The sequence below is a fragment of the Lates calcarifer genome, linkage group LG15 (assembly GCF_001640805.2).
Source record: "Lates calcarifer isolate ASB-BC8 linkage group LG15, TLL_Latcal_v3, whole genome shotgun sequence".
In the NCBI taxonomy this organism is placed as follows: Eukaryota; Metazoa; Chordata; class Actinopteri; family Centropomidae; genus Lates; species Lates calcarifer.
Window position 1 is genome coordinate 11,480,244 of NC_066847.1, and position 15,037 is coordinate 11,495,280.

The 15,037-nt window shown below is 39.4% G+C and overlaps 1 protein-coding gene and 1 long non-coding RNA gene across 7 annotated transcripts in view; one reads left to right on the top strand and one right to left on the bottom strand.

Moving 5' to 3' along the window:
* Positions 1 to 1,451: 1,451 nt before the first annotated feature.
* Positions 1,452 to 14,147, top strand: ca14 (carbonic anhydrase XIV). 6 transcript variants are annotated; one of them, XM_018680442.2, is made up of 13 exons: positions 1,452 to 2,253; positions 2,643 to 2,666; positions 6,065 to 6,244; positions 6,447 to 6,592; positions 7,962 to 8,057; positions 8,145 to 8,211; positions 8,566 to 8,723; positions 9,069 to 9,195; positions 10,069 to 10,092; positions 10,222 to 10,306; positions 10,485 to 10,526; positions 11,722 to 11,775; positions 13,225 to 14,147. In XM_018680442.2, the coding sequence occupies exons 1-13, from the start codon at positions 2,184 to 2,186 to the stop codon at positions 13,334 to 13,336; spliced, it is 1,185 nt and encodes a 394-aa protein (XP_018535958.1). In that variant the 5' UTR covers positions 1,452 to 2,183; the 3' UTR covers positions 13,337 to 14,147. The 6 variants fall into 6 exon arrangements, with proteins under 6 accessions (XP_018535958.1, XP_018535960.1, XP_018535962.1 ...); XM_018680447.2 differs by having other exon boundaries at positions 1,457 to 2,253; positions 10,485 to 10,518; positions 13,225 to 13,314; XM_018680444.2 differs by lacking the exon at positions 11,722 to 11,775 and having other exon boundaries at positions 1,454 to 2,253.
* Positions 9,105 to 15,037, bottom strand: part of LOC127143333 (uncharacterized) — a 31,794-nt gene continuing 25,861 nt past the window's right edge. The window contains exon 3 of the long non-coding RNA XR_007814656.1: positions 9,105 to 9,189. This is a non-coding gene — a long non-coding RNA (uncharacterized LOC127143333). The remainder of the gene's footprint in view (positions 9,190 to 15,037) is intronic.

The window sequence follows — 15,037 nt, forward strand, 5'->3', positions numbered from 1 at the left end:
TTAAAAATTAAGTATTCAAATGCTGCAGCAAACCATGACAGTGAGTGTATTTACAAGCAGACTCCTGGTTCTGACCTTATCTGGGACATGAGAAACGTGGTTATTTATGTCTCTGTATTCATCATTCTAACAGGACCCAGGTTTCTGATTATCTGTGTGCAGTTGTGTCTTGATTTCTCAACGTCTCGGCCTCTGTGTCCAATAAAGGATTTTCTGAAACCTGTGTGAGGTGTTCAAATGCTACTGGTTTCCACTAGAGTCCTCCAGGTGGCATATTTGTGTTTCTTAAAACCAGGACAAGATGTTTACATGTGCCACATATACTCCAAAAACCCAGTCATAACCAGAATGCATGTGTGCTTGTAAACACACTTAGTGGGACAATGAGTACAATATCAGGACCCAGAAACCAGAGTAACATCAGCCATCATTAATTTGATTATTTACACCTTTTTCTACTGTCCTACTACATTTCAAAACGTCATCTGACTTCTCATATGAAAAACAAAAATCTGTTGTTGTGCACATACTATATATGTGCACAACAACACAACACAGTTGTTGTGTATTTAATTCCAACAAATTAAATATATATTTCACACACTACATTTAGATTCAGCTAATAGAAAATGTATCAGTAACTATTTTGATACTGGATTTATTATTTCAGTCATATTCTCTGGTTTCAGCTTCTGAATTTAAAACATTTAATTGATTGATCAATTAATTAATTATTTTTTGATCATGAAAATAAATGTTTGTAGTGCCACATATAGCATTCATACATTTATATAAATGTTTCACACATGAAATATACCACACTTCATATATAAATTAAACAATATACATGTGTGGTGTAAAACTGTCAAATTAAAAACACATAGTCTTACATAGTATTATCTTGCATATATGTTTTCAATGGGACCTGAAAATAAAGGTATTGTATTGTATGTATGTAAATGGAGGAACTAGTCTTAGTGTTACACAATTAGAGACTCATTCATTTAAAATGTCATTTTTCTAGTCATGTGATTCCCAACCTGGGGCTCAGGCACCATGTAGTCAGGGGGTCAGACATGACTAACAAGGAGGAGAAAACGCTTATTTTTCTGACAAATGTTGTGCAGTTTTACCTCTTCAGGTCTTTATAAGTTTATTATCACCTGTTTAGGCACAATAGGACTCTATACAATTGAATTCTTTCACCAAGGCACTCTGAATTAAAAACAGAAAATTTAAAATTAAAATATACAATACCCTGCATTAAAAATGTACTATCAATAAAAGATATCCCTCACATACTGTATAGTGTATACTATATACAATACACATGTATATAAAAGAGGGTATAGGCTGAAGTGCAACTGTATAATATTATTTCAGTACAAGTGCCAAATCAAACAATCTGTGAGAGGAAAATCACTCTTCAGCCAAACTGATCACAAATCAGAGAAATCCAACATGTGACAAGGAGTTCAAAGTAAATATTGCCTTATATTAACAATATATACTGAACCAGCCAGTGTGATACATCCTTGTCCTCTCTTCTTCTCATACCTGGTATTAACTGAACCAGAAATTAAGATAAATTAGATCAGATTAAATTTACAGTCAAACTGAAGCAGCCTCCTCTCACCCAGCAGGACACATCAGTCACCTCTTCTCAAACTCACGTTTCCCTCTCCCCTCTGTCGTGATCTGTGCATTTTCACATCATATGGGCCGTTCTCTTCTTCTCTTTCATTCTCTTCCCTCTTTTTTGCAGCCGTGCTGTAACCCCCTCCTCCTCTTCTCAACCCTGCGTTCTGTCCCTCTCACCCTCTGTTGTATCCCCCTCTTTTTAGTAACTAACACTGAATTCATTCTCACTCACTGGTCTGTTTGTAGTCCCCTCGTCTCACTGATTCCTTCTTCTTTCTTTTCCTTTTACACTTCCTTTTTTTTCTCTCCATCTATCTCCTGCTTTGGTGCCTTGTATGCCAGGGTGGATTCAGCCTGTAACATCCACACACTGGCTCTGAAACAGAGCTGTAGCAGGTGGGACCCAGTCAGTCTCCCCCCTGCTTCTCTCTCTCTCTTTCCCTCTCTCTTTCTCTCTCTCTCTCCTTCTGTCCCTCTCTCACTTGCTCCCCATCTCTCCGTCCGCTTTCATTCATTTCTGTGTATGGGCAAGGAGGGTTAACATGGACTCTTTGGGTCTTTTTATCCTTCTAATGCTCGGGTGTTTCCAGTGGACAGCTGCCCCTGCTGCCGGTAAGGTTTTCATTAACATAATAATCAGCATCATGAGATTTAGCACACTTTGATATTTGTGTGTTTGGGAGTTTCAGTGTGAGATTTAGAAGTGGAGCAGTAGTAAAATCCAGAAATAACAATCGGATTTGAGAAGTATTTGAGGGCTACTGAAGTTTGGAATTAACAACTTGTACTGGGATGATATTGGAAGCAGCAGTGACTGTAGGTTGGAAGAGATGAAAACATATTATAGTTAAGTGTAAATATAAAATGTTTAATCTGATGCTTTTACAAAGGTCAGTGTTTGTTGAAAGTCAATTACAGAACTACTGTGAACCTGAATGAAAACAGAATGAAAACTGGCAAAGAGTGTTTTAGAGGAGTATTTCTCTTTTGTTCTTTTTCAGAGGAAATCACCTGGACCTACACTGGTAAGTTCAAGTTTATTTGTGGAGCAAACCCCATGTAAAACAGTATTAAGTGTTGTAAAGAGGGATTTTAAAAATCAGAAAATTAGGCATTAAATTAAATGGGAATGTCGGATAAACAGTACAGTATATTGTGACCAGGAATCCTCGGGTCAGTGTTGTAATAAATAACAAGGAGATAATTGACAATTGGACTGAAATGATGGAATGTTTCTCCCAGTCATGATATGAGCAGCTGCTGAAACAGTTTAATGTTGAATACAGGATGCTTTACATCAAGGCATTTTCCATCAAGGTTTTATCTGAAAATAAGCTCAACCATCTGACTGACTGAAACTACTCACCCTAACTTCACTGCACATGCTAAACCTGTATCTCTAAAACATTTTAACTACCATAAAAAGCTTGTGTAACTTCAGTAGGATTCATGCTTTATCCCTCCCCCTCTCATATCTACCACCCATTCTCCCTCTGTTTTCCTCTCCTTCCCTCTCTGTCTGTATTAGTTACAGTTCAACAAGCTGGCATGAGCACAGCAGTCACACAGAGATGATGAGGGGGTGCAGGGAGATAGAGAGGAAGAGAGCAAGGAGGGAGAAAAAAAAAGGGCTTAGCGAGAGGCTGGTGGGAAGGGAGGCAGGTGCACAAGGATGAAGCAGGCGAGAGAGGAGAGGAAAGAGAAAGAGAGAGGGTGTTGGACAGATAGAGGGAGATGGGACGGGATGAAGCAAAAGCATACCAAATCGTGCCCTGTATTGTTTGCAGTGCACAAAAAACCTATGTGTTTATTGTTCTGTGGACGCACACTGGCTGCCTTTGCCGTGGACAATGACATTGTGGGAATGAATGGGGCACACAGACAACCACTCGCTGCGTGTATTCAGACGACCAACACCAATACAGTACATACAGAATGCACGGCAAACTGTAGCGGCTGTGTCTGGAGCAAACTGGTATCTATACATAGCCTATTTAGATACAGGGGCAAGTGTGCTGTGCAGAACATGAGGTGTCATGTCAGAGTAGTAGCTTGCATACTGAGTGATGTGTTTCTTGAATTTATATGTATTTAATTAGTTTTTTGTCACAAAGTGAGTGTGATTCACCCTCAGTCTTCAGGGTGTGAGGCATGCTGTGTGACACAGCGTCACATGATGTGGCCTTTACTGTTAAGCTAAACGAGCTGTTAGCTGAAGTGGAAAGTCAGCGCAACATTTTGTCACATGAAAGAGCAGAATTACATGGTTTCAGCCTCACATTCCACCATTGTCCTCATCATGCTCTGAGTGAGTGAATCTGCATATCTGTGTGTGTGTCTGTGTCTTTGTTCCTGGCTGTATTCAGGACAGGGGTAGCATGCTAGGAGAGGTAGAGCAGGCGCACCGGGTTAGAATTTTCGGCCTCTGGTTACCATGGAGACCTCCATGACGACCAATGGCAGGGCAGCAGGACCAAACTTTTGAAGTCGCGTCGTGGTGAGGGGCTTTGCTGTGGAGAGTAGCAAAGGGTGAGGGATGGGGTGGGGGGGCGGAGAACAGATTAGAGGTACAAGGTGGGGGTTGCGGACTCTGGGGAGAAGGGATGTGGTATGTTTTTACATCACTAATGTACATGCCAGAGAGAGATGAAGAAGGGGGCCTACTGTATTTACTGTACTTATGTATAAGAGGTTGCTGAACGGGTTGAGAAGACTGTGTTACAACCGAACTACGATCAATGGCTTACACACATGTGATACAGCACTTGAAGTAAATTCTGGCTAATCTTTTTTTTTTCTTACCAAAGCATATAACCTGCAACTGCAAATATGTGATTGGATCCTTGTTCTTGCTCACTACTGACACATTTTTGTCTGTGTAAATTGTGTCAGTGGTGTGCTTGTTTTCTAAAGCATTCCTCTCTTTGCAATTGAAATTCAGATTCTTTGACTCACATGTCACTCTCTTTTTCATTCAGACTCCTTTTTCTAACTTTCTTTTATTATGCAATTGGGGAGACCAGTCTCTTTTTTACTCAGTGTACCCAGGCCTCAATCACTTTATCCTCTCCCACTTAGTTTCTTAATATTTCTCTGTCCAACTTTTAATTAAATTCTTAATTTTCAATGCTTTTAATTGGAATGAGGATGAATGTAGAGCTCATTTCTAATGTCTGTCTAAGAATTTGAAATATGGAGCAGGTTTAATTAATGAAAGTGAAAATACATTGTTACATCTTGTCAGCTAGAAGCTCCATTACATCTAACTACTACATCATTAAAGTACCATTACATCTAAAATTTTGACATAATTATTAGAATATGACTCAGGTTTTATTTATTTTCAAATGCAATTTGAATTTGTCATTCAGGAGTCAAAGTTGTCATTTTCCAGATAGAATATTTGTAAGATAATTATCCGTTATTACCACAAAAACATGTTTAATTTTTTAATGTTTTTGCCTGTTGTAAATAGTAAAACCTGTAGTAATTCCATCTGTTTGTAATATTGCTGCTGTCTTAACAAGACTAGTGTTAAAATGTCTAAAAATAAAAAAAGTAAAGCATTTCACCAGCATGAAGATAGGGACATTAGATTCAAGAATAATCAGAGAACACGTTTATTCATATAAAAAACACTGTTGTTGTCTAATCTCGATGTCAAATTTAGAATAGAAAAAATGTTATTACTTAACTCAAGATTAAATTAACTGTGTGTGACCTCCGTTGATTTTATTGTAATGGCGAAACATCATTTCAGTTTACTGTTACACCTTTCAGATCTATCGATTGTAAGACTTGACAGTGTTGTGGCTGTTATCAAGCGACATTAGTTAATCAATAAATAGTTATATCTGTGTGAGTTTCTTTGACTCATGGGAGGTACAGATCACCCTGCATATTAGTTCAATTTTGATGTTAAGCATTAGTTGATCCAAAGCAACAGCAGAGTTCAGCTGCAGGTAAAATATATTCATGTCTATCCGGAACATTTAGTTATCAATGTCCTGTACACCTCCATGTGTGCTACTATGAAGACCAGCGTTGATGGACAAAATGCAAATATAGAAACCAATTCTGAATCACATGAAAAAGACAGCACCTTCTGACTTTCTAAATGAATCTACGTTGGCAGTAAAGATGCAGCTGATATGAATTATTGGCCACTGGAATTTCAATTTAGTGAAAAATCTTTTCTAGTGAAAAAGAAATGTTTTTTTAACATGTTTCAAATTGCTAACTGTACATTCAGCGTGTTTTGTTTATGCTTCTATTTTTTACATTTTTTAAAGAGAACACTGGGGAATAATTGTTCTGCTAATTACAGACTGCTCAGTAGAGGTTTTTCACTGGATGACTCTGAGGCAGTGAGCTGTGTGATTAGATGACATCATTTTTTCCCCTGTTTTTTCTCCTGTCAAAGGCTTGGTGGGTCAGTCTGAGTGGTCTGAGTATTTCCCTGACTGCGGTGGTACATCTCAGTCCCCCATTGACGTGGTTACCACCCAGACTAAATATGACCCTAGTTTGATCCCTGTGATCCCGCTGGGCTACAGTCAGCACGGCAACAAGCCCTTCACTCTGTATAATAACGGACACACAGGTAACTATAACAGCTGATTTCCACCCTCTCCAGGTATCTAAGCAGCTTTACAATTAATCTGTTTATACTACACCATCCTTAAACATAAACTGGCAGTAAACATTTTATTGGCCATTAATGAGTTCAGGGGATTAGTTAAAAAAATTTTTTAGAGGTCAGAAAGAAAAAGTCATTGGCCTTGTTTCATTCTCATCTCCATCAGCTGTGATTGAGCTGCCAGAGTGGATGGGACTGGAAGGGCTGCCTTGGCTCTTTACGGCTGTACAAATGCACCTCCACTGGGGCAGCGGCGGGCCGAGCCACGGGGGTAGTGAACACACCATCAACGGGCTGAGCGCAGACGCAGAGGTACGTTTAAACACAGCCCTCTGTAAACGGTAAAATCCACAGACAAACTCCGGCACGAGTCACAGCCAATCAGAGTCATGAACAGGCGTAAAGGCCAATGTCCAAGGCAAAAATAAAAATTCAATTAAAAAAGCTGAGACTCTGAATCAAGATTTTACATGTCAAAAATACCCCCCTAAAAAAGCATCACAGAAATCTACTTTCTGTTCACTGTAATGGAGAAGAAGATGAACTGTGTTAATACTACCAAGTTAATAGTGTGATATTTGTGCAGGTAAAAAAAAAATTAGGATCAACCATTACTGCAATATAAAATAATATTTTGTGGAAAGGATGGTGAACTGGTTATGCATAAAAGGTGACACACAACCTGGGAATTATTTTTTTTTTAAAAAGGGAACTAAATATTTATATTCTCAAGACCTACAACAATTAGTCAGTAGCAGCTCTAGTGAGCCCTGCTTTTATGGGATTTTGTGAGGATTGTTGCATTGAATTATTTGAGAGATGAACTGAAACATATTTGGCTTTCTTTATAGGGTGAGGTTACAATGTCGCTCCAGGAAGTTTGAATCCCTTTCTTTCTTTCCTTCTTTCTTTCTTGCTGTAATTAATCTCTTTTCTCTTCTGTGACCGTGTCCCTTATTTCACCTCATACCTTCTGTCTCTCTCTCTCTCAAACACACACACTCACAAATCTATTATAGCTGAGTCAGCTTGGATCCCTATTCTGATTTACTGTGGGATAAAGGATGGCCTTTAGAGCAAAGGGTTGCAGAGACAGAAGAGCAACAGACGGGAAAGTTTTGTGATGAACTGTTGTTGATTTAAAAAGAACAAACAGAAACATAAAGAGAGGAATAAATAAAACTAGTGAGTGATTGAAGAACCTTTTTAAGAAGGAAACAAGATGGTGTGTTAAGGAGGGAAGGTAAGCTGTCTCAGCACCTTCGTTCCTGTCCATCTGTCCCTGGTGAGATATGCCAACACAAAGGTTTCACACCAGGGGAAGTGGTGTGAGGGAATTTAAGAAGATTAATGATTAAAATACAAGAACGAAGACACAATGAGAAAAAATACAAACACAAAATACAATGCATGGTCTTATTACGTAATGAGACAATTAAGCACTTTCTCAGTCACAGCAGTCTTTCCTTGTTGCTCTATTTTTATTTAGTCATTCTTTCAGGGGGAAAACAAATTAGCACGCAGCCTTTCCTCTCTCTCGCTCGCTCTCACTCTCTCTCGCTTTTCTTTTTTTTAGCCCTCATCTCTCTCCTGACTAACCCAGGATGAGTCTCTCTCTCTCTCTCCTTTGTCTCCTTCTCACCAAAGTGACTAAACTGACCGTGCTTCCTCCTCTCTCCAGCTTCACGTGGTTCACTACAACTCTGAACTCTACCCCAACATGTCTGCAGCGATGACGCAGAGAGACGGCCTGGCTGTGTTAGGAATACTCATCGTGGTATTAAAACAATACTAATAAAAAACGTTTAGCACGAGAATTTTGAGAGATGTAAGAAACACTCAAAGCTGAGTTTCGGCTTTCCAGACAGGTGAGGAGACAAACCCGGCATTTAACAACATCATCAACTACCTGAGCCGCATCAAACACGCAGGTAACTCCATGGAAAAATTCAGAAAAGTGTATCTTTTTGTTCATTCCTAGTCAAGTGATTTAGAGGTTAGCGAGCGGTTTAGATCTTTTTCAATCGCTGCTTTGTAATTTGCAGTTTCCTGTCACTTTGAATTGATTTAATTAAAAACAAATGCATTCACCACACTCCCCAGTCACAGTTTATTGAGCAGATAAGATGACGACTCTGTCAGAAAATAACTAAATGAAACACGTTGCTCTGGGCATTTCAGATACTGATGAAAAAACAACAGTTCTCAGTTGTTTTCCTCCTGTGTGCTGCTACAGCCAACCGAACTAATATACTCTTCCTTCTCCTCCTTTCCTCCACTGTCAGACCAGAAAGTCTCCATCCCAGCCTTTGATGTCCAGACCCTGCTCCCTAAGGATCTGGGACGATACTATCGCTACAACGGCTCCCTAACAACGCCGCCCTGCTATCAGAGTGTGATCTGGACGCTGTTCCACGAGAGGGTTCAGATCTCAAAGGCACAGGTAAGGAAGTTTGCTGTTGATATTGACTGATAGACTTCATCTTACAAAAACTACATTACTTCTATAGATTTTTAAAGTATAAAAAACACTGTACATTTGAGTTACCTCCTTGGAAACAGGATAGATTTACAGGACTAAGTATTTCAAGTGATTTGTATTCTTATTTATGATAAAAATGAAATTATTGATAACCAAATTTATCTCAGCACCACCCCAATTCATTGTTAGTGTCACAGTCTCATATTTAATGTGGTATAAGACGATGTCAGTCAGCTAACTTACGTTACCACCCCAGGCCTGTGACTGTTCTCTCCATCTCTCTCCTCCTTCATCTCTCCACTCCAGCTGCTGAAGTTGGAGACGATACTTTACTCCAGTAAAGTTTCAGATCCCGACAAAATGCTGCTGCAGGACAACTACCGCACAACACAGCCGCTCAACCACAGGGTCGTCTTCACCTCCTTCTCTGCAGGTTAGACGGACAGGGAACGCAGAAAGAGATATTCATGACACCCACTCTTCTGTGTCGACAGCTGGCACGACTGAGAGGCACTGTATGTGATAGGAGTCAAGACATCTGCTTGTGAATATTAGTGTAATTTATGATCACTATATCCTCAGAGTTTAATCTTTCAGACTGCACAAATGTACAAGTGCAAAAGGTCACAGCAGCTCTGCTTTGATCTCCTGTGTTTTACCTAAACAGCACTTCTACACTGGTGGATTATTCTGGCTCCCTGCTGCTCATAATGCAAACCACAACAACAAGACAGAGGGTGGCCACGTAGACCGAAGCTAGCAATTAGCACAACCCATGCAAAGAGTGAAAAGTGGAATGTGGAGAACAATGTCGGAATATTAAGGATTACCGGTGACTTTGTCTGAGAGAGCCTTAGGAAAGGCAGGAACAGAGAGGGAGAGAGAGAGAGAAGGGGTGGAAATGCAAGAGACGGGGGTGCAGTGTTTGTTTGTGAGCTGATTAGAGAAAAGGATTTTCTCAAAACTAAACACTGACTCCATTGTTATCACACAAGTCTAACGGAGAAAAGGGGAGAGGGAAAAAGAGACAGAGAAGTGAGCGAGGGAGACAGAGTGGTAGACGAAGACAAAGGAGAAAAGAATTTGTGTGAAGTGCTCATTGTGATGAGTGACTGAGCTGGAAGGCCTGTGATATCAGCACTGCTGTCAGAGGCAGCAAGAATGACTAGACGCAACCTTTTCAAACAGCTGAACAGCAGATTCTGCTGAGATAAACCCACAAATCATTGTGTTATAAAGTGTGTGACAGAGAGATAACATCCACAGTGATTTGCTAATGATTTATTCCATCTTTTATCTGCTGTAGAATCAGGGAAGGAGCTCTCCTCTGGTAAGACTACATGACTAATGTTACTGATAATCATGTCACTTCTTTAAACCATTTAGCAGCTCTGGTTTATTGCTGTGTTTTGAGACGTTTTCTTTAATCTCTTGTGCTTTTCTCTCATTTCCTGTGCAGGTGAAGTCACAGCCATAGTGATAGGGGTGATGTGTGGCTGCGTAGGTCTGGCAGTAATCGTTCGCTTCATCGTGAAGACGATACGGTAAGGAATTCTGCGGCAACGCATGGCCATTTCAGTGGCCTGTTTGCCATTCTGTTTCTCCCCCTACCAGTGGTGGCAGCAGACACTGGCCACCAGTGTTTGCTGTCGCTGTCCGACCTGCAGACACAGTGGAAAAATCCAATCCCCTCTCATTCCTCTATCTCCCATCTCTTGGCAGATTTTTTACACTCCTCCACCATGAAACAGTCGTGGTAAACAGGTGGCATACTTGATTCGCTACTGACAAAAATGCTCAACTAGCACTGACTGTGTTGTTTGTGACTTCGTTTTGTGCTTGACAGATATCCTTAAGTGCAGATCTTGGATCACTGCTGTGGTAAACAAATAATATGCAGAGGAAAATTGGCAATACAGTAATATTTGCAATGGACACCTATTTTGGACACCTATGGTCATCTGTGTGCTCTACAAGGACATTTGAGACTGAAAATGTGAAAACAACTGATATATAGTATGGCTGATATACTGCTATTGGTGATGTTAGCCAATAAATAACAAGAAATTGCAGTACTGATACTGTATGTTTGAGGTAATTTATACACAGTTGAATTATAACATAGTTATGAGAGCGAGAGTTATACCAGAGAGCACTGACAATCTTTTTTCTTTTTTTTCACAATTCTTTTTATAATGATGCAAAATTCACATAGCCTTTTTTTTTTTTTTTTTCAAACGTCAAAGTAACATTACTCATTTAAAGGAATTTCTTGTTGGGATCTCATGGAAATGTCAGTAAAAGCATAATCCTCTTTGTAAAGTTTCAACATAAAAGTGACCCTAAGATAAGTGCTAAGGATAGTCTGAACTCCTGACCTCTGCTGCAATAACATGGCTCTGTTATTACTTTCTCTCATAACTACCACTGATTAATGAAAGTATGGGGTGGGTGTCTCCTGTGTCCGACCACTAAGTGATTTAACCATTCCACTGTTTTGATCAAGGGTTCCCAAAGTTCCCATATATGTATGTGTTCAATCCAATTCATGGTCTAATGATTTTAACTATTGAATATGTTGTTGCTGGATTACTGTTAGAACTGATGGTAGGGAGAATTAAACCTCTCATCACAACAGACCTCTGTAATCTTCTCACACTGTTCAATCTTCAAATGTGATTACAATGAAATTATAACCTCCTTCATTTTCTCTCGGGTTCCTGAAAACCTTGTCAGGGAGTCTTCAGTGGGTCCCTGAATCTCACTTTGGGAACCACTGGCTTTCATAATGTCAATCAGCCGCGCGCAATTACTTTAAAATGTCACCTGCGATCCCTCTACCTAATGAGAGTGGAGGAGGGAGAGAAGATGAGGTTTTGAAATAATTGCACATTGTCACTGTGAAATGATTTTCTCTCTCTTTTAGTCATGTGATTCTGTTTTTTTGATCCTGTGACAGCTCTACCTCTAGCTGGGATGTCCTGCCCAGTAACCGGCCTGCTCCCATGCCAAGGTCACCGTTCGAAATTATGACCTTTGACCTCAGAACATTAACTTTGATCTCTCAAGAGCTAGATTCCTGAACATATCTCTTTGCTTTAACCACCCATTAAGTGTCTTATCCTCTTATCCTCTACCCTAACACCTCTGTTAGAGTATTAGCGTTTAAAGAAATTCCACAGACGATAGACATTTACATTTACATAACAGACTTATAGAGAAGCCTTACAGTGTTGCCTGGGCTTTTGAAATAGTTAAACATGTTTTAACATCAGTCACTTCTAAAGCACTAAGAGTCTACAGCTTCTATCATCAACTGTCTTTATTCACTGGGTCTGTTTCTTGCCAGAGCAGCAGTGTCTCTAAAGGTGGAAATGTTACTTGTGTATGTATATAAAAGCCTCAACTCAACTGACAAGATGACTTAAAATTAATAGTTACAGTTGCGTTTCATCTGCTGTTTTGGTTTTATAAGTACATGGTGAAATAGAGAAGAAAACAAGACTGAGAGTCTACAGCCATGCTAGCAGCTCTGTGAGACTTTGCTTCGAGCTAAATGCTAACATCCACGTGCTAATGTTAAGCAGGTAGTTACCATGTTCACCATCTTAGCTAAGCATGTTAGCATGCTAACATTTGCTAATAAGCACTTAGCACAAATTGGTTTTGCAGGTATTCAGTAGAGTAACCAGAGAACTGCATGACAGTGAAACTGCTTGAGAAAATAAAGACATCACCATAAAAAAATACAATTGTGAACCTCAGGGTGGCGGTGGAGTCAGGTTAGGATTCATCCTCTGGGGACCATGAATGTCTGTACCAGTTTTCATGGGAATCAATAGACTGACATTAGCTTTCCTAGTGCCCAGGCTACAAGCAGGGCTAAACTACAAGAGACACTTGGAGAGAGAGAGACATTTCTGTGCTTCTGATATCCACTACTGAGGAAGTATAGATACAAGATGGCACGGTAAAGCACATGCAGCCACAAAGTATCTATTACCAAATCTAAATTAGCAGCAAACTTGATGAAAAATATCAGCAAGACAACTCAAAACTATTTAGAAAATGTAGCTGCTGAAGAAACACTTTTTTTCCTTCACTCCGAGGTCACTTGGAGGTGTGGCGATCCAGCAGACATCCTGGTTAACATGTCTCCCTCTTGTAGTTTATTCTAACCTGACTCACCTTAATGTCATATTTACCACTAATTTCTTAACAGTGCAATCACGTGTTACTTTACTATTACACATGCATATTTTATTCTCTTTTTTTGCTTTAATCATTGTATAGTGGACCACTAGTTGTCATTTTATAGTGTCCTGGAACCTTAACTGAACAAAAAGAGCCCTCTGCTGGACAATATAACAAACTGCACCAACACTGAGAAGTCTACTGTCTGGCCAGTTTTGCGGCACATGGGATGTGTCAGTGAGAATGACTCCTCTGTTTGATGTTTCAGGACGAAGGAGCCGGAGAAAGCAAAAGAGAAAAAACAAGACGTGGCCCTGAACTCGACCTCTGAAGCAGAAAAGAAAGAAGAGCCCTCGCCGTCACCTCAGACTGAGCCTTAGCTGACAACATCGTCTACTTCAGGCCTTGTTCAGACATTCAAACACTCTCCTCCCTCTTGTCAATAATGTTATCACTGATCTATGTCTCCTCAGGGGGGCAGAAAGCAAACATGTTCTCACTCGTAAAAAGCAACAGGAAAAAACATTCTATAAACAGCGAGGGAAGGACGTAAACTGGACATAGGACAAATCACCTGCTGCCGTGATCACTTAGCTGTTTCCAGTTTTTTTCCACCCAAATTCAGAGATGTTGGCAGTCTTGGTATCGGACATTTCTTCAGTTCGCACATGAAGCACTTGGTGTAAATATGTCTGTTTGCTGGCTCTGAGTCGTATGTTTGCTCTTGCGGTGCCTGGAATACATGATTGATTCATGTAAATACTTTGTAAAGTATATATTTTGTTTGTTTTTTTCCCATGTTTGGTTATTTCATCTTGTTCATCCTGCCTCGAAACACAAGCACACTGTACTGTATGAAATATAATAGAGTCATTTATTGTTTTATTATCAGTGTAATGTTATTATTTTATTTTGCCTCAAGGATTAACATTAGAGCACATAAGAGTTTAAGCAGACTAAAGTGATTTGAAGATGATGTTTGATTTGTATATACTGATGCTGTCCAAACATAATGGCTCTAAATTTAAATCAGCACATTATGTTGTAAATGGATGAGTTATATTTATGTATATGTCTTTATTCTGTTGGGGGAAAAAAAAGGATTTTTGGTGCCATATATCTTTGTCTGATTGTTTTGGCTGTATATAACTCTCCAGTCTGGGCACCACATTAAAAAACTTGAATGTCAAACTTGCCTGTTTTTGTTTTTTTTTTTTTTTCATTGTGTGCACGGTGGACAACATCTGGATCAGAGTACACGTGATCATTGTTGTCTCATCCTGCAGGTTTTCTCAAAAATGTTCCGTTGCCTGGGCAACAAATGGGTGGCCTGATAATTTGCTCTCTCTGCTAACTGAAGTATGATTGATAAGAAAGGTGAGGGGGGTCAGCATGTCTGTGCGTCATCGCACATCTGTACCATCTGGTAAGTACAGCACGTCTGAACAATATGAACAAGAGAAGTGAGCTAAACAGAGCAACTTAAAAGGAGACAAGACAATGAGGAAGTTGTAGTGTATATTTTACTTCTGAAAGCATTTTTTCTTTTTGATGCATAAGATGACTGACCACCTTTTTTGCTGAAAGTGCTTAGTTCGTCCAAATTCACCTAATACAAACATGTCTAACTATGAAGTTAAAACTAATTTGGTTTTATTTTAACTTGGTTTTGAAATAGTCATCTTTGAGATTTCTGCTGCCACAACACCTACATTTTGAATAATGAGTATAATTGTATGTATTTCCCATATATAATCAGATTTAACTAAATAAAACAATCTTCAGTATTTATGGTTTCACACATGAACAGTGTGTGCAGTATGTGTGCCTGTTAAACTGTGAGTCACACATTTTTTACACATACATTACATCTGTAGCAGTTGGACTTATTAAATCAACATAAATACAAATTGTACGTTCCCAGCCTGTGGGTATAATAAATCATTGACAGTGACAGCATCAAATCAAATCAAATCAAAAATCAAATCAGATTCATTTAGTCAAGATATAGATCATCTCCAATCAGATATAAGGAGTAGTTCATTAATACCCACACCTTATTTACTGTTTATAATTTTAGT